The 23,311-nt window shown below is 40.0% G+C and overlaps 1 protein-coding gene across 9 annotated transcripts in view; it reads right to left on the bottom strand.

Annotated features, from left to right (window-relative positions):
* Positions 1-23,311, bottom strand: part of LOC119886636 (rap1 GTPase-activating protein 1-like) — an 89,858-nt gene continuing 66,547 nt past the window's right edge. For 3 of the 9 annotated variants that reach the window (XM_038697505.1, XM_038697498.1, XM_038697506.1), the window contains 16 exons: positions 17,928-17,975; positions 15,552-15,590; positions 15,162-15,347; positions 14,288-14,391; positions 11,016-11,094; positions 10,871-10,924; positions 10,665-10,748; positions 10,470-10,570; positions 9,931-10,060; positions 6,718-6,873; positions 6,512-6,583; positions 6,335-6,421; positions 5,866-6,009; positions 4,110-4,241; positions 1,846-1,955; positions 4-870 (listed from right to left, as the gene is read on the bottom strand). In XM_038697505.1, the coding sequence (XP_038553433.1) occupies positions 750-870; positions 1,846-1,955; positions 4,110-4,241; positions 5,866-6,009; positions 6,335-6,421; positions 6,512-6,583; positions 6,718-6,873; positions 9,931-10,060; positions 10,470-10,570; positions 10,665-10,748; positions 10,871-10,924; positions 11,016-11,094; positions 14,288-14,391; positions 15,162-15,347; positions 15,552-15,590; positions 17,928-17,966 (1,638 nt within the window). In that variant the 5' untranslated portion in view covers positions 17,967-17,975 and the 3' untranslated portion in view covers positions 4-749. Of the gene's footprint in view, positions 871-1,845; positions 1,956-2,838; positions 2,917-4,109; positions 4,242-5,865; positions 6,010-6,334; positions 6,422-6,511; positions 6,584-6,717; positions 6,874-9,930; positions 10,061-10,469; positions 10,571-10,664; positions 10,749-10,870; positions 10,925-11,015; positions 11,095-14,287; positions 14,392-15,161; positions 15,348-15,551; positions 15,591-17,927; positions 17,976-19,543; positions 19,580-21,260; positions 21,634-23,311 lie in introns of those variants that run through there. The other 6 variants (XM_038697507.1, XM_038697499.1, XM_038697502.1 and 3 more) reach the window with 6 other exon arrangements.

A 23,311-nucleotide genomic window follows, 5' to 3' on the forward strand; every position in this document is an offset into this window, starting at 1 on the left:
GTTTTCCATACACTGAAATTTTTTAGGAAGCACAATCAAAATACTTTTTTTCTATTTATAACTTTTCCATCCAAACCTCTAAGTAATTCATCATCATTTCACAGCACTTCAGGTAGCATATTCAAGCAGAGTGACAGCAGTGCCAAGTAATGTAATCTTTTAGTCTGTGTTGGAGTAGGTGCAACCCTCTAAATTAGCTCTATCTAACAAATGGTAATACATACCAAAACTTAACGTGCAGCCTTTTTGGCCCGGTAAAACACTATTCAAGCTATATCATGCCAATACTATTGTGAAAATTCCACAAGATATCTCGTCTCTTATTAGTCCATGCATGTATATAATTTCCTCAAATTTTAATGTGTATTTGTGCCTTAGACTGCAAAGATATTAATAATCTGGATATCACAACATCCCTGTCAAAATGTATTCTGCTGTTTCTTGTCCAGCTGCATTAATTATGTCATGCAGGTGCCTCCAGCAGAATTCACAACCTATGTCATTGGACCAGCAATAACCAAAATGGATATTGTTAAAAGGGTCGAGTGAATTCGGTGGCTTGTTTCTTTAAAATGGTTAGAGGCTTATGACTATGACAGTGAGGGTAATTGTCCATGTAATAGCGTTGCTGTTCCAGTCTATATAAATGCATTCCCTATCCACCCACCCCACAGGATCAAATATCACAAACTTCTCAATGTGTGCGAACATAATATACTATACAATTATATAATTAATTAAAATAATAGTCACCTGTTCTTAGTAGTAGGAAATTCTGGAGAACTGTGATTGGAGGAGTTGTCTGATTTGTTTTCCATTGAAAAGTGGCTAGTGTCCGGTGTCCTCTGGGTGCTGGGTGACACCTCCCGACTTCAAGACAGGCAAGGATTGACACATTAAAATACTGTAAGTTTACTGATTTGATATGGTAATACATTAGACAAACTCTTGATGAATGTTATAACACATTCATATCATCTGAACATGTGTTATAAGATCTGAAGGAGTGACCCTTTAACTGCCACAAACTGCTGTTCAGCTATTGTTGACATTTTTTCCTCATTGATGTGAAAAACAGATCAACTGCTACATCTCAAATATTAAATCAAATGAAGAACCCCATTTTAATTGCAAAATGACAAGTGCGTAGTGGTAGGTCACATAAACTGTGTTGTGCTCATATTAATTTTTGGATAAATGCAGACTGATTTACAGGCAATCATCCTGCTTTATCCACATTAAACATCCACATTAAATGTAAAGTTTCTGATGTGTTTAATTAAAATGATTTATTCACAATTTAAGAATTATTCAGTCATTGATGCACATTTGATCTGTGTATTAAGTTTGCTTTTGTTTATAACATCGGCAAACTGTTTAATTCTTAGCAAAAAGTCTAATTAGAAACAATTTTGGCCAAAATAGCAACAACTCGCTTTGCTCTGCCTCATTTGAATGAACCTCCCACCTGTTTGTTCCTCTCCTCCCACCTGTGCACCGTGCGCTGTACACCTGCTACCAAAATACCACACAGATGGGCTGCTGGTTATATTACTAATTCAATTAGTATTCAAGCATCGTCCTTGAGGCTGTTATGAATCTTCTGTTGAGTTGTTACAACCTAGAATTTTTGTAAAATCTTGATTTTGTTATTCAAAGCACTCCGAAGCAAATAAACAAAGTAAGGCATTGATAACTCCCCCTCTTGATCAAAACTGCCATCCAATCCTCCAAACAGTGTATCTTCTAATGACTGATTTCCTCTGTCCATGCTTCCATCTGTTGTAACACTATTCTCTCTTCACTACCCACTCCCTGCTGATCAGCTCTGCTCCCTCCTCTCACCTCCTCTCTTGGACCTCCTGGATGTTCTCAATGCCAATGGCGCTGCTGCGACGGGAACTGAATGGCCCAGACTTTTTCCTGGTTGGGCTTTTCCCAGGAATGATCAGTGACTGACAGTGGGTAGGGAGAAAAAAGTCAGACACAAACTATGGGGATAGTATAACCAATACACAACCACAACATGATCAAATGATATTGATATCCGGTACATGACACAGTGGACTACTGAAGTGAACAATAATAGAAATATGCTGCAAAATCAATGGTACACTATTCAGGAATTGATTTTACATTCTATACTCTCTTATTTGGACTCTTGTCTCTGATGAAATAAAGTTTCCACCTTAGAAGCATCCTGTTGGGTGCTGTATTTGGTTATTATTTTAAGTACTGAGATCAGACTGTGGAGTTTTTTTGTCATATTTCAAAATGTCTGGTTCACACTTGTTTAAGGTACAGTATGATTCATCAATGAGTGACTGAGCATAAGAACATAAGTGGGAGTCTGTTTACAATTTCCTTTTCTGAGTTTCCTCTTACAGAGTTTAATACCACATTTCAAATAAAAAGAAGTGACTGAAGTTATGCATGAAGCCCTGAGATCTGCTGCAATGGGATGCAAAACGAATCAAGAAAAATCAATCATCCAAAATTAAACCATCTATCTGTAAAAACTATTACATTACAGGAAATATTTATACTAAGATAAATGACCTGTAACATCCCTCAGTGCACAATGGATCATCACCTTGTTACTGTAATACATTAGCTACTGTGTGAATAAATGAAAGTATAATTAAAGCAATAACAAATTATGTATAAATTCTTACATCTATATATCTGAAAAGCTAGTTCCTCACCTGAACTAAAAGGGGAACATTTTAAAGTACTAACTACTATTGTACTAACCACACACTTACATTGTGAAAAAACAACAGCAAAGTAAAGAGCAGAGACAGAAATAGTAAACAAGAAGGAGAAATATACATGAACCTCTTCTATTGTTCCTATCCCTATGGCACTGCCTCGCCGTCCATATTTACTGGGACTTTTCCCTGGAACAAGCAATGACTGAGCCACACAAGACAGGGCAAAGGGAGCACAGAGAGAAGGGAGATGATAGATTGAAAAAGCAAGAGGGGGGAAAAAAAGAATAGAACACATCATAAGATCTCATGCGCATAGCACAAATAATTTAAACAGCAAGGTGCAAAAGAGCTTGAAAAGGAGCTCGCAGCATGACTTAATAGACATGATATTGAGGAAATAGTGAAAGCATTTCAGAGCAAAAGCAGGCTGGGGCCTAACACAGGAGGGCACAGCAGGAGATGGAGTGTCAGGAAGGTAGCAGGCACGTCGGCACTTTCTGTCCTGAGGGATACAGGTGGTTTAGTAATGCATTCAGGAGGAGAAAAGGGGCAAAGAGGGCTGACATAATTCAAAGGGGTAGCATTTAGAAAACTTTGTACTTTCAGAAATGGGATTCATTTAGTTCCAATTCAAAATACTATCAGTAACCAAATCCCAAACTGCAATGGATGTCACTGAAACATAATTAACCCCATCTTTGAAAGAAACACAAACAGGACAGTGCATTTATGGCTTATGCCGTGCATACTGTTCAGCCACACATGCACATATACAGGGCTGCACAGAGAGTTGTAACATTTACAGGAGAAAAAAGTCATGACAAAAGCACAGAGGGAGGGAGTCTGGGTAGTCATACAACTGCTACACTGAGCTCACTACAAGACTGAGGATGGCGACTACACTGGGGCTAACAAGCAATCGGACTCATCTTGCATAGAGAAGGAAACCACTGGATTCATGCCACTTTCAACGTTACCCTAGATATCTAACGGTCACTATCGGAGAATCTTTCAACAGATGCGGATGAATGAAATTCTGACAGTGAGTTATGAGCTACGATGTTAATTTCCCAAACAAAACAAAAGACTAGTCATTAATAGGAACACTATGAGCCGAAAATGGAAAAAGGCAATCAATGAAAGCTGCTTTAGTACTAAGCAAGAGTGAATTTAAAATGTCAAGAATGAAAGCGAGTACTTTGATGTTAACATACCAAACAAAGTGCTACAATGTGCCAACAGGCGTAATTAGCTAAAGTGCTGCTTGAAAGAAATAATAGGGGTTAGATCAGTCTGTTTGCATATTTAGCCACTGTGCTGTGAATGGTGAAAATTTACTGTACCCTGAATGTATGTGTTTGGTGGGCATCATGTGAACCAAAATGGGCTACTTACAATCCCAGGGGTTTTGGGGCTCTCTGCGGGATTATGGGTAAAGCTGCCACTGTGACTAGTGGAGACTGTGTGTGACTTCTTGTTACTGAGGCCCATGGCGTCCATAGACTGGCTTCTGCTGCGGATGACCCGCTACAGAAAGAAATAAGGAGATACTGTCAGTGGATCCACTTCGATATTATGTGGAAACGCAACACACTGACTAATTGTTTACGGTATTAAATACCACAGACCATGTTACTCTGTGTCTCTAAGTCTAAATTAATTTCAAAAGTTGACCAATATGTATATGTTAGTAAGTACTTTGCTAATTCTCAGACTGGTTCTGTGTACGGAGAGTATATGTTTAATTTATATTCAATATTCACAAATGAATGATGGCTGAATGCCATTTAGCTGCGTCAGTTTCCAGGGTCCTGGTACTGTGCATGCTGGCTCACTGTTGCACTGTCATGGTTTACTGGGACATTTGAATTGAATGGAGTAAACGTTAATGTTACTAGTAACACCTATGCTTTTCCTACTATAACAAACTCAAAGTCAAAAGGTCTGCTGTGAAAAAGACATACCACTAATAATATATTTATGTATATATCATAAATAATTTCTAATAATAAAAAACAATATAATATAATATTAGTACATGCTGAAACTATTGTAAAGCACAAGTATGTGTTAATATTTTAAATTGGATGAATTTCTGAGGGAACACGTGTGTGTCGGTATTTGTGTGCTTGCATATGAACTCATTGTGGTTTATGTTTGTTTGTATGCAGGACTATTTTTGAACACTTAGGGGCAGTGCAGGTCAACAGGCAGGAGGGAGAGGCTGCATGAGAGATACGTAGGTTCACAAAAGGTTGAGGAGAGTGTAGGCTTTCTGGTGGAGGAGGATGAAAAAGCATCTCTTATCTCCTAAGTAGTCATTTAACAAGGGGGAATCTGTAGTGGAGTTTTGTGTCATAGGGGGTAGGGGGGGGACACACAGAGTGAGCAAGGAAGGCAGTGAAAAAAAGTAGGAGACACAACAGGACAGCAGAATCTACACCGCTGGACAGGCAGAGGCAGAGAGTGAGAAATCTTGCAGATGTAATTTGTGGAGGCAGCAAAATTGATCTTGACAGGTAGAAAGAAAAAGAGAGAGAGATTTATTTATACAGAGGTAGTGTATGAAAGTATGGAGAAGGGATGGATCAAAAGAGACTGAGAGAAAGGTGGATATATTTCTCTGAAGTTGCACAGAAATACAGAAAAGATGGCCATAAACTAGTGGGCGAGGGAAAAACAGTGAGGAAACAATGCCATTGTGGAGACACGTAAACTGCATCATCAGCTCCCTAATGAGGGGCCATTAAATCGTTCATCAGGCACGCACAATCACAGCTCCTACCTCCGTGCCTCAGTGGCTGGGCTACACTCCACCATCCTAATGGTCATTGATGGAGCACTCTCAGTCAGAGCAAAGTGCCTTTCATGCACAACAGGACACTCCCCGACGTCAAAAACCACACCATCATGTGAAAACACACCGAGTTCAGCAGTCGCAGCCAACTGAGGAAATCAAATGCCACAGGACTGGTCCTTTGAGATACTGCAAATTTTCTATGCTTTGTTTTCTCATGTGTGAATACCCAGAATCCCAGCCAAGAGACAGGGGAGAGAAAAAAAGCATCCTAAAAGTCATAACCATTCTCTCTCATGCATGTGCAGTTGCAGATTAACGGCACGCTTGGTCAAATGAGGGATGGGTCTGTACCTTAAAGGATTCAAAGAAGCCTCCTCCTCCACCCCCGCCCCCGTTCTCCAGCTTATCGTCGTCTCCACCCAGACCCATCATGGACTGGCTGTTTATGTGCAGCTCCTCATACAGAGTCTCCAAGAGGGCTGAACGTGTACGCTCCTGGCAACAACAACACCAGCAACAGTCAGTCTGTCCAGGTACTCACACGGAAATCTAAAGTCAAAGTTAGTTCATCATTATAAATGAAGGTATATGGGTGACACTGATGTTAGACATCAGCACTAGAGCTCATTTGCATTGTGGCTCAAGAAGGGTTGAATGATAACTCTATGTTGTCACTCAAATCAATTCCCATCAAGAATACAGCCAGCTGGATGCACACCTTTGCAAACTGGTGTGTGCTCAAGTGTGCGCACGCTCACACATAAACAGAACAGGCATTCACACTTCTATGGCGCAGTTTGCCTTGCAACACTCTTCTCACCTCAAGCTTGGCAAACTTCTCAGCCTTGTAGCAGGCATACTCTGCATTGATGAGCTTGGTGAAGAGGAACTCACGGAACTCAGGGCCCTGGGGAAAGCAAATATAAAGGAGGTGAGAATGAAGGTTTATGATGCTCATAAACAGGAGTTGAGTTTATGAATTTGTGTGACTGCTGGCCTTTTTGAAGATGGCAGGGTCAGGCAGAGCAGGCCCAAAGAAAGGTACATCATCCCGCGCTGTCACAGACACCTGGCAGAGAAAGCAGGTGAGCACGTGTTATGATTCACTGTGATACATGATACAAATGTCACTTTTTAAAGCCACACAGTAGAATAAAAGCTCCTGAATAATGAATGAGAGTGTTGGCTGTGCTTGAAACCAACCTTGTAAGTGACATTGTCCGTACATGCATTCTCCACCTGCACCACCACATACGCATGCAGGAAGTTGGACTGGATCATGTCTGGTACAAAGGGAGTGTTCTCCTCCTGGAACACGATGGCAACAATGTCGTTCCCTATGTGCCTCTTCCTCTGCAGCTGGATGGCACAGATAAACAAAACTAACAACAGCCGTAAACATCTCAAATAACCAGTTAGAGAAATAAAAACACAGGCCTGTTACAGAATCACTTCCAGGACTGGCAGTGAAAGACTGACTGGGAATAGAATGTAGTCCCCAAAAAGAGGTGGACATTACTCTGACCGAAGAGTTCAACCTCTTCTCTGAGATGTATGGCACTCCAGTTTTACACAACTATCAGCCAGAAGATATGTCCTGTATCTCTCTTGAAGCTTGTGCTAAGGATTTCATACACTGATTCTATATCTATATCGGAATAATACAGTACAAAAAATTGACAAACAATTGTAGAACTCATAAGGTAAGGTCTTTGAACGGATATCCTGACATTTAGGCCCCCTATAAATCCACTTTAATCCACTCCTATAAATGTTTTTTTAGTGTAGCTATGACTAGGACGGAATAATTTAGGTCCAAGCTTTCAAAGGTTGTTGATGGTGTGGAAATTAATGAATCTGAATACCAGTGAAGGCACTGCAAAGTCAATCAAAAATGTTTTTCTCTTCTGCAAATGGCTGACCCAAATCATCACTGCTGAATAGCTGCCTCTTCCTGGTGGCCAAAATGCTTAAAGTTGCCAAAATGAAACTCGTGCACTTGGAGGACAGAGTGACTATGCCCAAGTATTAATTTTTGCCCAAGCAATATCTTTAAAAAGCTTGGCTGTGTTGTGTTCTCACCTCATTGCCTGTTGCTAGAAACACTAATTTAGGAAGCTCCCGAACTCACATAAACATCAGAGAAGATATTACTTTTTCCCCCTCTTCTTGTGAAAAATTCATCAAATGAACGATATCACAAAATATTTTATTAACGTTGTGGCGAATTTCCAGTTTGAGACTTGACTTCTCAGAAATGTTTTTCTTTCAGCAAAACATCATCCCATAGCATGTAAGTGTAAGCAGATATATCAGATTTTTCATACAAATAGAGCTTGGTGATAAACAGAAATAGTCAAAAATATTCTCAATGCAGATGGTGTTGGAAAAGTAGACCCAGCTAAAGTGTTCTCCCCAGAAACTTCAACATTGTGCAGCAACATTTGTTTATTACCCTCTGTCATTCATCAGGCTATTTAACACACTACAGAACAAACCTTTAACAGAGCCACTTCACACCTGTTGCTATTAGCTGTAGCGTGTTAGCTGGTGCCGCAATAAAACACCTCAAGAGTTGACCAATTGTCTGCACAGTAAATGTTTACTTTGGGATTTATAGATCATTCTTTTCCAGTTAGCAGTCCTATTACTTTACAGCCTCTGTCTGTTAAAGGCTGTTTGTTCACACCAGAACAATCAACCATCTGTTTCAGACCCTGGCAAGATTTCAGAATTTCCTGAAGTCATAGCAGCCACAAATATTCCAGAAACATTAAGTAAATGGAAAATTGTTTTATATAGTTCAAAGGGAAATCGTCTAACACCCGAAACTTCATTTATCAAATATGTACAAATGTCAGACCTTTATCCTTCATCAAAAAAGCGCCTAACTAGCCTAGTAATTGCTAGGAATCTGACTGCAGCACTTCTAAACACAAGTTTTGCTGCAAAATAACACAGTTTTGGATCAAACTGAGATCTAAACTTAATTGACATGAATGAGCAGAAAATATATTGATATACTTGTGAAGGCTGTGAGTGAAATAGGATAAATGTGGCTGCAGAGGCAGGGTAGCCAGGTTACTACTGCATCATCCCTGAGCTTATTTGTTGTCAGCTTTAATATTTACTCACACAGGGGCTTTCTGAACCCAGATAGCTGAATAACATTCATCCCACTTTCTCTGTGTAGATGGGCTGCCAAACCCAAGCGACACCAAGGACAGTTAGACGCTTAAAAACGAACCCAGCAAGTATGGGGCTGGATTGAGACACCTGAAACCTGTTAATACTGAATATCCACTCAAATCATACCACATTCAGTCAAATCTGGCTACTTTCATTCTGTGCTTTCTCCCTCCTGAAATAAGGTTATATTATTACAGTTGCATATTATTAGAGCTCCCTCGTGAATCATCCCATGTGGGTGTTGTTTATGTCCTCTGTTTCTCTTGATGCCTCCAGTCTGTGCAGTGTTACTGTGATAACAAAGTTCAAAACCACTCTTAGAGGCAGTAAAGAGCAGCTGAGGACTAATGCAGTTTACTGCACCATGGCATCAAAGAAATGAAAGCCTTCAGCCACAAACCAACAGCAGAGAAACTTCAGTGCAAGTAGAGAGTACTGCAATGCTAGTGGAAATGGTACACCTCAAAAAGGACAGCAGGATAAGTGACGACATCAAACCTGCAAACCTAAAAAAATGTTAAGATGTAAAATCCATACTCTCATGTCGGTACAGTAAGTATGAAGGTACCGTCAGCAGCCAGGTAGCTTGTTGTTGCACAAAGACTTGAAATGGGAAAACTGCTAGCCTGGCTCTGTCCATAAGTAACAAAATCTGCCTACCCTTACCTCTAACAATGACAACTAGTGGTACTGGGCTGGACAAGAAATAGTCCAGTACATAACCATTTGTAAAAATGCAATTTGTCACTTTTACTCTTTTTAGAAGGCTACAGAATAATTGGTGATTTAAGAGGTGCTGGTAGACAGATTTTGTTTCCTTTCGATAGAGGCAGGCTAGCTGTTTCATTGTTTTGTTGTAAGATGGCAATCACCATACAGACATTTACCATACAGACATGAGAGAGGTGTTCTTTTCTCAGCTAGCACAACAAGAAAGGTAATAAGTGTATTTTTCGAAATGTCAACTGTTAATTTAACCACTGATTTTAGTCTTCTGTACATTCAGATTCAAATGACTCATCTTGCATCATCGACATTAACTTAAAAGACTGATATTTGGATTTTACACCTGTGACCTATTAGCTGCTGCTGTTGCTACAGTTCGATACATGGAGGAGTCACAAGGAGAGGCCTTTACAAATCAATTAGTGAAGGATATTGAAAACTGCCTGACTGCCCTGAAAACACAAATTAGTTAATTAATTAATCACTGTAATGTCACTATACCTGCTGTGAGTCTCCCTCTGTGTAGGGCAGCTTGGTGGACACATGGAACATAATCTCCTTATTATGGAAACTTGTGTAGATGGATTCTGTCCCCGTCTGCCCATGAGTGACATCCAGCCCACCCCGAAACCTAAAGAAGAAAAGGAGAAGAAGAGATTTAAGGACAGAAGTAAGAGGAGCGAGAAAAAAAAGACAAGTAAAGGCAAAGACAGGATTAAGGTGAACAGCCATAAGGAACACAGAAGAGACACAAAAAAAGCAGTGTTAAGAGTTGAAAATAAGAGTCCATCCACGCTCATCCATCATTGAGGGAATGCCAAGGGCACTTCTTCTGCATACTCAATCACAATGTCAGCAACACTACAAATATCAGGACACTCTAAATCGCTTTTTCAGGGATTCATTTAAAGCCACTTTGATCAATAGCAAAGTGAATGATGGTCTGCTTCTGACAGACATGAGGTGGAGCTCTATACTGAGAATTAACCAAAAGCCCTTAAATCTGCTGCTGAGCAAATGGAACTGAAAAGTGTCTGAACCCTTTAAAGTCATGAAGCTCAATCTTGTGGCCCAGAAACTCCAATAACTCAACAAAGGCAGGACTTTCTTCCATGTTCCCAAACAGCTCCTCCTCTGATGTCTGCGTAAAGGAACGAAAGGACATTTTCAGTTGATTGACTCATGACAAGCATCAAAAGCAAAGATTAGCGGCAGTATCTCTGAAGCGCACTCACCTGGCCAAACTTTTGATAAATAACTCCAAACTTGAAGTTGTTGCTGATCACATGCTCATCAAAGGTGACAATGAGCCTTGATGCCTGAGGAAGAGAGAATGGGTAAGTTTCCAGTCAGGTTCATGGAGATGGGGTGTTGTGTGGATAGCAGGTAGCAAGAGAGAAAGTGGTATTTGGAAAAACACAAATGGAGGACTGGTGCCTACCTTTGGGTAGAGGACAGGATAAAACCTATCCACATTTACTTCTTCACAAACAAGCTGTAAGGGGAAAAAGTACATTCAGCGTTTCTCATTTTAAACATATACTAAATCAAACTTTTACGACTACAGTATGTATTCTGTGCAATACCTTGGACATCTGAACCACATTGGGGAACTCGGTAAGACAGGAAATCGGAATCACATCATGGTAGGTTTTTAGCTTTGTGCTGAAAGGCAAACAGTTAGAAAAGTCAAAATGCTCACTGTTTGATTTCTAATCCAAAACAATTCTCCTGCTTTAATTGTTTCTGTCTTTTATGCAAGTGAATTGCTTTTATGCAAGTGAATTGCCAGCTCAAAGGGGACTTTTAGATTCTGTGTGGCGGTGGGAGCATGATAGTCTTTGTACTTGATGTGTTTGAGCAAGGATTGCCCATCAGAGGGTTTAATGGGCATCAATGCTTTCACAACAACTGGAAACCCATTGAGTGCTATAAAGTGATCTGATCTAAGTTGGTGAGAAAATAGCAACATTACTGGGAAACTTTAATTATTTCCAAAAATTATCCTTACTCACTTCAGCATTAGATGTGAATAATCTCTGGACACAGTCTACACTCCTCACCATGAATGGTTAGATATGCGGGAGTTTATTGCCCTATGCAAGATCACTCCAAACCACATCTGTCTGTCGGAGCTGTAGTTGGAGAAATACTCTGTGTTTTAAGAGTTTGGAGGGTGGTGTCTTTTTTTTAGCCTTTCCAAAATCAAAAGCATAAGGGAAAAAAAATGTGTGCTTATCTGCAAACCTAAGGATGTCTGTATAACTAACAAACATAGTGCTACTTCCAAGGTCAAAGTGTCATTACCACACCATTAGTTAGCCTAGTTATTTTAACTTTTAGCTATATCATCTATGCAGCCATAAATTGCACATTCAAAACCCTTTTACAAGTTTTTGAGTCAACTGGAAACATTAAAAAGTAGTTCAGCATGTTCAACCAATTAAAGGAGTTAGCTTAATTACCTAGCTTGCAAAATCAACGATCACTGGCTACAAAAGAGAAGCTTGCTTTTTTGCTTTTGTCTCCCTCTGTTTAAAAACCAAGGAATCATTTTTTTTAATAAAACAATACCTCAAAGTTTAGTTGGTTACTCTGCCGCCATTATCATAGTAAACTGCATGTGTGCTGTGTGAGAGCAGAAACCTTGACAGGTATACAGTATCTAAGAGGAATGGGGCTAAAAGACAGAACCCACCCCAGCCTATCGCACCACCAGACTTCACAGAAGTTTCTTCCCTCATGCTGTGAGACTCCTCAATTAATCCTCAGCACTCCATTATGTAATATAGCTTTATTTCTATGAATTGTTATTTATCTAGCCATGTAGTGTATTTAATTTGTGTAATTATATAACAGTTGCTTTTTGTGAGTAGCATTAAGGGAACTACAACTATATCTAGATTTGCAACTCTGTGCTGTAAAATGATAAATAAATCTTTATTTGCGCCGCTTCCATACTTACACTTATGTATGGCAAAATGCAGTGCAAAAGAATACCCAGATGGTACGCTCATAACGGTCAAAAAGTTGAGTGTGGAATGCTGGACACTTGGACAGTTGCTATCTTGGCAACGTAGCAGAAGGGGAGGGGCCACCAACCTATTTTCAAACTTGTGAAAATGCCGTCATAAAAAGCTGCAGCGATTGCAATTGTAAAAGTAAATTTTTAGTGCAACTGACTTGAAGTCAAGTGAGCAAACAAGTCAGCAGATATTTTGGTGAGTGATAATTTTGGTCAAATGTTGCTGTACAATTTGCCATTAAAAAGTAAAAGAAGAAAAGCCGTGTTTGTTTTGAAACAACACTACCCTGTCAAAATTCACACACTACGTACGTAGTGTACTATATGTTGTTAGTGTTCTAATGAAAGTATCTGAATTGAGACACAGCTCATGACTTGTGTAGCTCTTTAACATATGCTTTAAATATGGACTGGGAGTCAGAGCCTGTAACTACACTAGCTGAGATGACTGAGTTTGACCAGGATGATGGGCTGAATGTGGGTGGTGCCCATCCAGTGGAAAACATCACTGTGTGAGAATGTTGTGGGCTGAGTGACTGTTACCTCTCGGAATACTCATCAACTCTAAAGCTCCACTAACAAAGAGGGAATGTAGCTATTCAAATCTGGAGTGAAGTCTCTCGGGTGCTAAAATTAATTCACAGGTTATATGATGCCCTGAGTTGCCTCTCTGCCCCTTGTCTGTCTTTAGCAGAATGTGAAATAGAGGATTTCAGTGAGTTTGTTTGATGGTGGGAGGACTAATACTTGCGCAACTCTTGCACAGATAAATAGTGTACTGATTGTTGAGTACCTTGTGGCACAGTTTTCTAAGTCAATATCTATACAGAGAAGCTTGAGTGTTTATTTTGTACCACACAAACATTTTAACACTTTTATTTATACCCACTTTATTCCACCACTCCCAGAACATAAATGACTGACACAATCTCTGTCTGGCATGTGATTTAATGTGGCTCTAAGGACATAAAAGCAGAACCTTTTCCAAATCTGCAATGGTATCATTATTTCAAATGATGAATTAAATTATATAATAAGTTGTATTAATAATTTGATTTTGTATTATTATTTTAATATTATTTCTGGGTTATTTATTGTTAGATAGCAGCATGTTATGAGACGCAGCATTAGTTAAGGTGAGAAGGTTATATGTTCACCTCACTGTGACTTAAAAAAATATCATTAAAGTCTTGATGAAGTAGATGTTCACCAAACCAGGTGCTAGGAATCCCTTCCTGATATTAAATCTGCATCTAAAGTATGTACATTCATAAAAGTTGCAATCCTTTAACAATAGTGGCTTGGAGGTTGTAATTGTGTAAAATGGGCAGCAGATGTCTGAAGTCATATTTAATTGAAGTGCCCTCTGACAGCTAGGGCAAGCCTTCCCACAGCACTGCCAATTGTTAGCAATTGAGCTGGAAAATACATTTTAAAAATCATCACTAAGGGCAACCTGTGAGAATTGAGATGGTCTTCTTCCTCTGTGTCATTCTTGCTCGACTTAACACAATACTTGAGAGAAAAAAAATGCAATCTATCCGGAACAGTCATGTCATGTGTGAAAATACTCTATATGCAATGGTTCTGTTTGGGAGGCCTATGAATAAATGCTAAAAATCACTGCATTTCATGGATATTTGAAGCCAGGGTTGTTGCAGGTTCATTGTGAAAAAAGGGCAATGGAGAGAGAAACACAAAATGGGAAACAAAGAACAATTGGAAATGGGATACTGAAAAGGAGAGGGCAGTGATTAAGAAGATAACAAGAAAATAAAAAAGCACAAATGGGTAAGAAAACAGGTCAGAGATAAAGATAACAGGAAATTGTACCGAAGCATCAAGCGCAGATGCTCCTGATCCCCAATGACATCATATTTCATGGAAAATACCAAGTGGCCCAGGGCAGCATCCATGGTGTAATAATTAAAGTGTTCCTGGGGGCAGATAAGCACAAGAAACATTAATGCAAGGAGGAAAACTCCTCCAGCAACTGACAGTGGGTGACACAATAACAAAAATTTGAAAGGGAGAGGAGTTGAAGGAATAAGTCCCTTTAGGAAAAGGTGTGAAACAAGGTACCATGTATCAACTTTTACAAATCTTATTTTGAACAGACAACTGGTTACAACAGATATAACATATTTACAAGAAGCCCATTTGTTTTACAGTTTTGAATTGCATAATATGGCAACAGTGAGTTTCACTTCATCACTTTGGGAGACTAAAGTATAGGTTTTCAAGGGGAACGCAACCTTTGATTTTAATGTCACAAGCAAACAGTGCAGACAGTTTTTTTGTCCTCATGTCTTTGCAAGGCCACATGATGCTCTGTGTGCCTGAAACATTGTTCTGGTAGTTGTAAAGCTGACTGAATGACAGATAACACACACACACACACACACACACACACACACACACACACACACACACACACACACACACACACACACACACACACACACGAGTCACAAATTAATCCACACCCAAACTCAGAACAGTTTTTGTTGCATTTATCCCCACAAATAAGCCTAGATCTAGCAATTTGATGAACCAATACCAATTTTTTTTATGCTTGATACATTTTTCAGAGGCAGATATTTCAGAATCTTAATTCTATATTTTAAGATGCTACAGAATAAATCACAATTGATAAATTGTGCTGTTTTGTAATGCATAAAACCTGGCTCCTTTTTACCAACCTCACCTTGCCCATGAAATGCTTTCTGTATATCTTAGCAGTGCTGTTTGTCTCCAGTTTGATGTGGGAGGTAGGACAGGGGGGTTTATCTGCTTCTGGTGCGTCTTTAGGCTCATGATTGGTCCCCTCGATCCAGTAGCCTCCAAACTGGGGCAGCAGGATGAGTGGAAAAGGGCTAGTGCGACCCAGAACCTGCCAGCGATGGACAATGATATTGTTAGAAGGATACTGATTAGCAACTAATAGTCAGTGTGTTGCATTAAACACTGCATTGTTTTCATAGTTACAGGAAATTTGTGCTATATTTTACCTGTTTAAACCTTAACTTTACATTTTCTAACATCTATAAAATATATATTTTGTGCTGTATTTGTGTGGAGAGTACATTCTATGTACCTCATGAACGCTGGGATAAGGAATGTAGTCCTCTTCTGTCTGCAAGAAGGGAAACAAATATGAATCAAGCAGACAAACATCCGCTTCTAGTCATGCTTTCAGTTTTTGTTCTTTGAGAAAAATAACAATGAGCATCAACACTGAGACAGAATATTAACTACAGCATCATCCAACACTACATTTTTCGGGGTTACTTTACTTATCCTGTAAACATGACAGTGGCTACATTAACAGCATTTGTGACAAATGTCTTATATTCCTTTTTAGTGAATACATAATCCTTTTGGCTTCAATCTGTACTCACTGATTGTGTTGTTATTATATCAATATTGGAACTTGAGGAAGTTATTGTACATATTGCACGTTAAGATATTTTATCACTTCACTCAAAAACTGGATGCTAAAACCTCTCAGTATTGGAGAGTGGTTAGCTCCCTTGGTACAACAACGCCCCACGTACAAGACTGAGTCCTTATTGCAGCTGCCCGGGTCCGAGATCAGCCTGCTGCCCTCTGCTGCGAATTGCCCCCTCTCTCTCAAAAATAAAGGCAAAAATGCCCAACATGAAAACACTGCTAACAGTGTTACAATAACAAGACAGTGTGCCTATCAAGTGACCAATAAGGCTTACTTTCAGAATTTGCATAAATAAAGTGTAACTTAAGCACACATGGTAAATGCTCATTGCAAACGTTGCGTCGCTTTACCACAAGCTGAAATTCTGGCTATCAGTACAACTTTATGTTTCTATTGTATTTCAAAAAAATTGAAAAGCCTTTTCGGTAACATCTGAGCAGATTGCTTATCTAACAGAACAAAGTGGAGGGGACCCTTGATCTTCACCTGACTATGCCTTTGTAAACATAATATATTATGTCATTTACAATGCTAAGGAAACAGAGCCAATTACACAATCTTGGCCTACATTTGCCAGTCACTATATCCAGTTGTACACCAGACGGATAATCTATGAAAAAGATCAGGCTCCTACTACTACTAATGACATTTGCTAGAATTCACCGCACCCGGTTCAAAACAACCAATCAGAGCCAAGAGGAGTCTGTAACAGTGTCAATCGCTGCAGTGTTCCTCCTCGGGCATGCTCTCACTCAGTCAAGCTCAACAGATCGTGACTTCAGAAGTTTTGCAAACACAGTGGCTGAGAAACAACCACCAGATATGAAAGAACTGCCGATCCCTCCTTTGCCAACAACAGCGAATAGTACAAAACATGTATGAGCACATGTCCTGGCTGCCATGGCGCTCATATTGGGTTGAGCCTTTGCAGAGTAACCGGCTCCTTCTTCCATTGCAATATTGCCAATTGTAATACCATAGAGGTGGTACTAGAGAAAAATTTAAAGGATCACCAAAGTAATCTGGGCTCAGATACATATGCACAGTCCCTTAGATACAGTCAGGGAACCACCAAAGTCAGTAGGTTACATTGTTTGGGGACCAAGACATTCTGTACAAAGTTTCATAGCAATCCATTCAGAAGTTGTTGACACTTGACACTTCTTCAGTTGTGTACCCCGACGTCATTGGGTGTTTCAGCCTTTTACTCACATATAATACACCCTCTTCTGGGGCAAGCCCACCACAGGTTGATCAGACCTGGATGTGTGTCCCAGACCCGATACTGGCTTCTTTTGAGGGTCAAACATTGGCCCAGGTGGGGTCCTTCCTCCTCAGCCACAGCTAGTGTCTGCTTTTCAATTATCCAAGGTGGTGAACTGAAATCCCTTAGGTTAGTTTCAAACTTTGTGTGGGAAGACTGCCCAGAAGAGTGGTGGCTGTTACAGCAGCATAATAGTGCCCATGGTTTTGGCATGAGATGTTCAACAATCACACATGGGTAAACTGTTGGGCGTCCATATAGTTTTGGTTATATAGTGTGTAATTTTTTATGTGTGACCTTAACTTATAATTATTAATGGCAATAAGACTGTAGAACTTTGTCTTTCAACACAACACTGGAAAGTTTTGCATATTTTCTTTTACATGTCTAAAAGAATGTGCAAATTAGAGGGAAGCCTAACAGTCATCAGGTTACCTTACTGTTGTGAGTCCACAGGAATACATGGTTTTATATTCTACTTTCGGATGATTCCATCTATTGTGTGCCCTTTGTGGCTTGACCTCAGACCTCCTGGTGAGCGTATCTCCCAGACTTCAATGCCAACTGCATTAGCCCGTCTAGGTAATAGGGCAGCTTAGGATTTTGCAGTCCTAGTCCCTGTTGAGTTCCTAACTGAAGTCGGTGAGCATCCTAAAGCCTGTCTGACAGCTGATAAGGAAAGGTTTATAACTCTGCCATTATGGATGCTTCACCACACTGTGGTCTATGAGAAGATGTGAGGATTTGCGACTCACTTTGAGGGGGGGGGGGAGGGGGCATCGTTGCTCATCCATTCTGCAACCCTGTCGAGAGAGAGAGAGAAAGAGAGAGCGAGAGAGAGAGTAATAGGCTATCAAGTTCCATTAAATTTCTTTTGCAGCATCATAGTGACAATAATGCATGTTTACATAACACAAGCTCAATCACCAGATGGGCCACAGAAAGAGGAAGTAAGGAGTGATATCTTTTTTGGACTACACGGAGAGAAAAAGATAAGCAGAGGTCCATGATAACAGGGAAGGTGTTTCTATCAAGCCATACTGCAGATACCATTAATAACAATTCCACATAAGGACCAAAAAGTGCAAAAATAGGGCTTTCCGTCATCTCTTTCTATTCTTATTCTGCTGACATGTACCTACAGACAGTTCCCAAAGCACAGAGACAGATGAGAAACAAAGCATTCCTGATGAGGGTCCCTTTGTGTGGAATACCCTGCAGTACAATTTGAAAAAATGTTTAAGGTCTAAGGAAGATGAATCAAACAGAAATAGGAAATGCTTTCATTAAATTCAATCTTTGAAGACTATTCCCCTGCTTCTGTTTCTCTTTCCTTCCACCATTGTTTACTTGTTGGAGAATATGCACGTTGTCTGCAACTCAGGAGTGCTGCTCATGTGCTTAACAACCAGTAGTAAAAAAAAAAAAAAAAATAAGGTTTGAAGTAGCTCAGAAGCATTTTAGAAACACTAGACTTTACAATTCAAATGAATGCATTACTAATATGTATCTTCACACCTAGACATCACGCCTTTTACCCATGTGATTCCATCTGGTTCCAACAGCAGAACTTCAGAAAGATGTTGTTGTAAGCCTCTACATTTTCTAAACCTAAATAATTTCTCTTTCAGCAATATTCTAGTAGACTATTCAGATTAAAATGGATCATGATAAGTTGACCCTGACACAACAATGCCAAAACTACTGGTCAATTTCAAATAGTCTTTGACTACTTGGGAGAGGATGTGTGTAAGGAAAAAAAATACTTTTGTGAGTCAGATTAAAGTGAAATGTATGGATGCTTGTAGTACCAAAGACACTCTCAGATCAAAGTATCTGTTTAAACTGTGATCATTCTTTCCACTGGCTCATTCAGAATCTACGGTTCTTGCTTCTGGTATGTGTAATTCTGGAGTTAACATCACCGACTACAAAACAAATTACATTCCTACAAATCCACCTCTGCATATTGAAAAACACAACATTTCACCAATCTGATGACGCATTAAAAAAACAACAACACAGCTGTCAAGAGAAAACACAAAGGCTCTGTTCAGCACATTCAGAAGCATCAGGTTTCTAAAGACAGGCTAGGGTTGTCCCTGCTGCAAATACTGAAAAACACATTAATGGCAAACAGAGGGATACATGGACACACACATTTAAAAGTGATGTAGTAGCAGGGTTGGGATGTGTAATGCAAAAATCGCACAAAAAGCAGAAGAAACGTGAGTCTCGAAATAGAAGTAAATGGAAGTTTTATGTCCAAAGCGAAATTCTGAGGATGCCCTTTTATTAAAAACTGGGAGGAAGAACAGACAAGTTTAGGCAGCGAGTAGAAAAGGCAGAGCCTGGGGACCATTTACAGTACCTGCATCCTCTCGATCATGGCAAACAGGTCCGAGGTCTGGGGAAGAGAGTTGATACAGATCCACAAAGGGACATGAGTTGGTTGATATGGCTGATATGGTTTCCCTGCTGTCTTCACTCATCCTTCATCTCTGCTAACAGCGAAAGCTGGGCTGTGCAGTCTCAAGACACGAGACCTCCTGTTGGAATCTCTGAAACCCCCTCATTCCTTTTTTCACTATAACTGTGCTCCCTAATGCATCCCCACCCACTTGACACCAATCTCACTAAGGCTCCATTCAACTCCAGGAGAATCATTCCTCCACGCTTAAAGGCAAACACACTGTAAACAAGTAACCCTTAGGGGAAAATAAACCTCAAAGCTTCTCCACCAGCTCATGTGACTATGAGCAATGGCCAAATTAGCTGGAAGACACTATGATTTTTGTTGCTTGAAGCACATAGTCACATTAATGTGTGAATGAGACACACTTAAACTACTGGATAAAAGGCAGATTTATCTAATAGGGAGCGTGCAAGGCAGGAAATAAAAATTAATTGACATGTATGTCTGGCAACGGAGTTTCATTTCAACAGTGGTATGCTCTTGTTTTGTAATCAACATGTGTCCAGGTGGTGTAGCCTACTGATACCAGTGGCGCTCATTACACAGGGAGGCTTCAATCAAGCTACTGGATTTATAATTACACCTTGACCAAGCACTGCCACAGAACACAATTCAGTGTTTTGTCCAATTAGCAGAGGTACTGGTTGAGGTTAAATAAGAAGAAAACACCCTCAGGCATGCTTTGCTCATCTGCAGAGGCCACGTTATGGATTCTAAGCAGCTTCAACCTGAGATAAAGAGGATTGCAGCAGCCTTGACGGCAGTGCTTGTTGTGGGGTGAGCCCTCTGTTCACCATGTAACACAAGTGGACTGAAGTGCCAAGCTGATGTTTCCACATGACAGCTTAAATTTACTGAGGGGTGCTGCAGGGCTTGCAGAGCGCGCGCACACACACACACACACACACACACACACACTCACACGTACACAGACAAAACCACAGGAATGCATTTAAACATTTTTTCACATGCACGTACTAAAACATACTAGTAAACTTCAATGAACACACAACACCACCCATAAAAGCCAAACACACCTGACCCTGACCTGGTAAAGCCAAAGGTGCAGCCTCAGTCTATTGTTGCGTGTGAAAATAAACAGTGCCATATGATATTCAGGGAGATACTGTTCTCCTGACTGCAAAAAAAACATCAACAAACATTGTCTTATGCTGACCAGATGATCACTGAACCACACAGACTGACTCTCTCCTGAGAAAGAAGGGAAGCAATGCACGCCTGGATTGTGGAGATGCTGATTCAGTGCGCAGAATGTGAACCATAGCTATGTGGATATATGTCCTAATAAAAATAACATCATTACAGAATTTGGTGATTTAATTTTGCATATTATCATTGTGTTAAAAAAGAAAAGATAAAGTACATACTGGTGGCAATTTCTCCCCAAAACAAACATAGTTGATTCTGTCTGTATGAGGCTTAAAACAGACCACAGGGCAGTGGAGCATGTTTCTATATGTACAATCCAATATCTACTGTCCTGTACCACTAAACATATATTGTCTGTCTCCAAGCTACCTTAACAATTAGACAAGCAACAATAACTAGAGCGAAATGAATCTTTCACTTCCAGCAAATGAAAAATACTCACATCACTGAGGCATCGTCTCTTGAGAAAAGGCTTACTGTGGGGACTGTTGAGCAGTCCATCCAATAAGGAATTGTTAGCCATCCTGAGCTCAGTCATCATTCCACAAGTACAGATGCAGGCAAACTGACAAGTGCGAGGGTGTTGATGTCACTGTCAGCCACAAGGAGAAAGGCGAGATTGACAATGACACTTCGCACTTACTGTCACTCAGGCAATAAACTAGGAGAAAAAACTTGAGAGCTGTCCATCAGAGTCCATACATCAATGTGTGAAGTAAAAGCACATACTGTACTGTGAGAATATAATTTCTCTTCCTTCCCCTTTTTCAGGGCCCTCCACCCTTTCATAGACACACACAGCTGTTCAGTAGGAAGTAGGAGGAACAGTGTTTTTCCCCTCCTTGAGTACTCTGCAGAACTATCTTCTCTTTTTAATGCAAAGACACACACTTGCATGTGGACACGCAAAAAAACGGCAAAGTTCTCTGTTTTGTTGTACCACAATATGAGACTGTTCTCCTCCTCTTTAGTTTCATCTTGTATTTCTCACGCCTCCCTCTCAGAAACACTTGTCCCCTGCTCCATATAGCAACCTAGACATTTCCATAAATTTGTACACTTTGTTTCCATGCATTTTACAGCACATGTTGAGAAGTAGGTTAATTATACCTGCAGAGCTTTTATAGATTGAAAGTGCTGATTATGAGCTGTTTTCCATATGCTTCTATTTCTGTACAAGTACTTAGACATATTTTTAACCCATTTCCTGCTGAGACATGTGTACAATCAATGCTTAATAACATGTAACCATCATAAATGAATGAGAAAAGTTAATAAATGACTGCACTGTGGGGACATGGGGATGCATCTGGCACTTTACACTGCACCATGTCCTTGGTAAGAAAGCAACAAAGTGAAAGCTCTAAGTGTTATCACTTCCACCGGGGGAGACATGTGGGGCAGACAAGCAGCCCAGTTCCCTTCATGTGTAGTTGCCACAACCTGATGGAGGACTTAGCCAACCTCAGCACCTCCTGAAATCATCTTTGCATAGTTAAATACTAGTGTGACATGAGAGCAAAACAGATAGATAGAGGAGGAAAGGAGAGATAAAAAGACGAGGGAAGCATTAGGGGATGAAAGGGGAGTTGCTGTTCTGTGAAAGCAAGTATCTTTTCTGTACAGCTCTCTCCATCAGTCCAACATCAGATATCAACAAACACTGACCTATTTCTAAAAAGAAAATGTTAAAAGTTTTCAAGATGACAGATTCTGCCCATATATATATATATATATATATATAAAGTGTTTCTCATTTTGCAGTAGAAGATAAACACAGTCAGTTAACCATCTGCATTGATTTCCCTTGAGGAAAATCAATGGGGAGGACACATAAGGTTACATAGTTTGAATTAAAAGTGCACAAAATATAGATTTTATATGGACAGAGGAAACGTTCAGCAGAGTGATACTGCACCAGAATGGGCCTGCCATTTAAACATTGACACATCCTGAGGTTACAATTAATCTGTTTACGCAGGTCTAAACAGGCTTTAGCTGAATGCCAAACTGAGATTTGAGAACAGATACAGAGGAAAGTTGAATACTAATGACATACTTGCCTGACAATCATGTATAATTGTTACATGATGGCAAAATGTGAGAGATATTAATTACTATTCAGATTCACACTATGAGCACGGACATTGTTTCAGTTATAAAGCATACTGATTGCGAAGCTGCGTTGGTGAGTGCGACATTCAGCTCAAGCTGTTAGGAAAGTCAACCCGCTGTTGCAGAATCCTGCTTGGTTTTGGTGACTACAGTATGTCATGTGATGTAATGGAACAATATGTACTAAAAAAGACAAAGATCAGCAACATACAAGTGAAAGGACCCACGGGTTTGGCTTGGAAGAGTCTTTGCCAGGACTTTCAGACTTCACGTCCTTCAGTCTTTTAAGTTTTGTCTCCTGCCCTCAGAGACAATATGGAGCCGCTGCAGTGAATATATCACAGTTTTAATGCCTGAAGGGCTGAGAGCTACACATGT

Source organism: Micropterus salmoides, unplaced genomic scaffold (assembly GCF_014851395.1).
Source record: "Micropterus salmoides isolate LMB-PRFRI ecotype aquatic unplaced genomic scaffold, ASM1485139v1 Ms_hic_scaffold_4, whole genome shotgun sequence".
NCBI classification, from domain to species: Eukaryota; Metazoa; Chordata; class Actinopteri; order Centrarchiformes; family Centrarchidae; genus Micropterus; species Micropterus salmoides.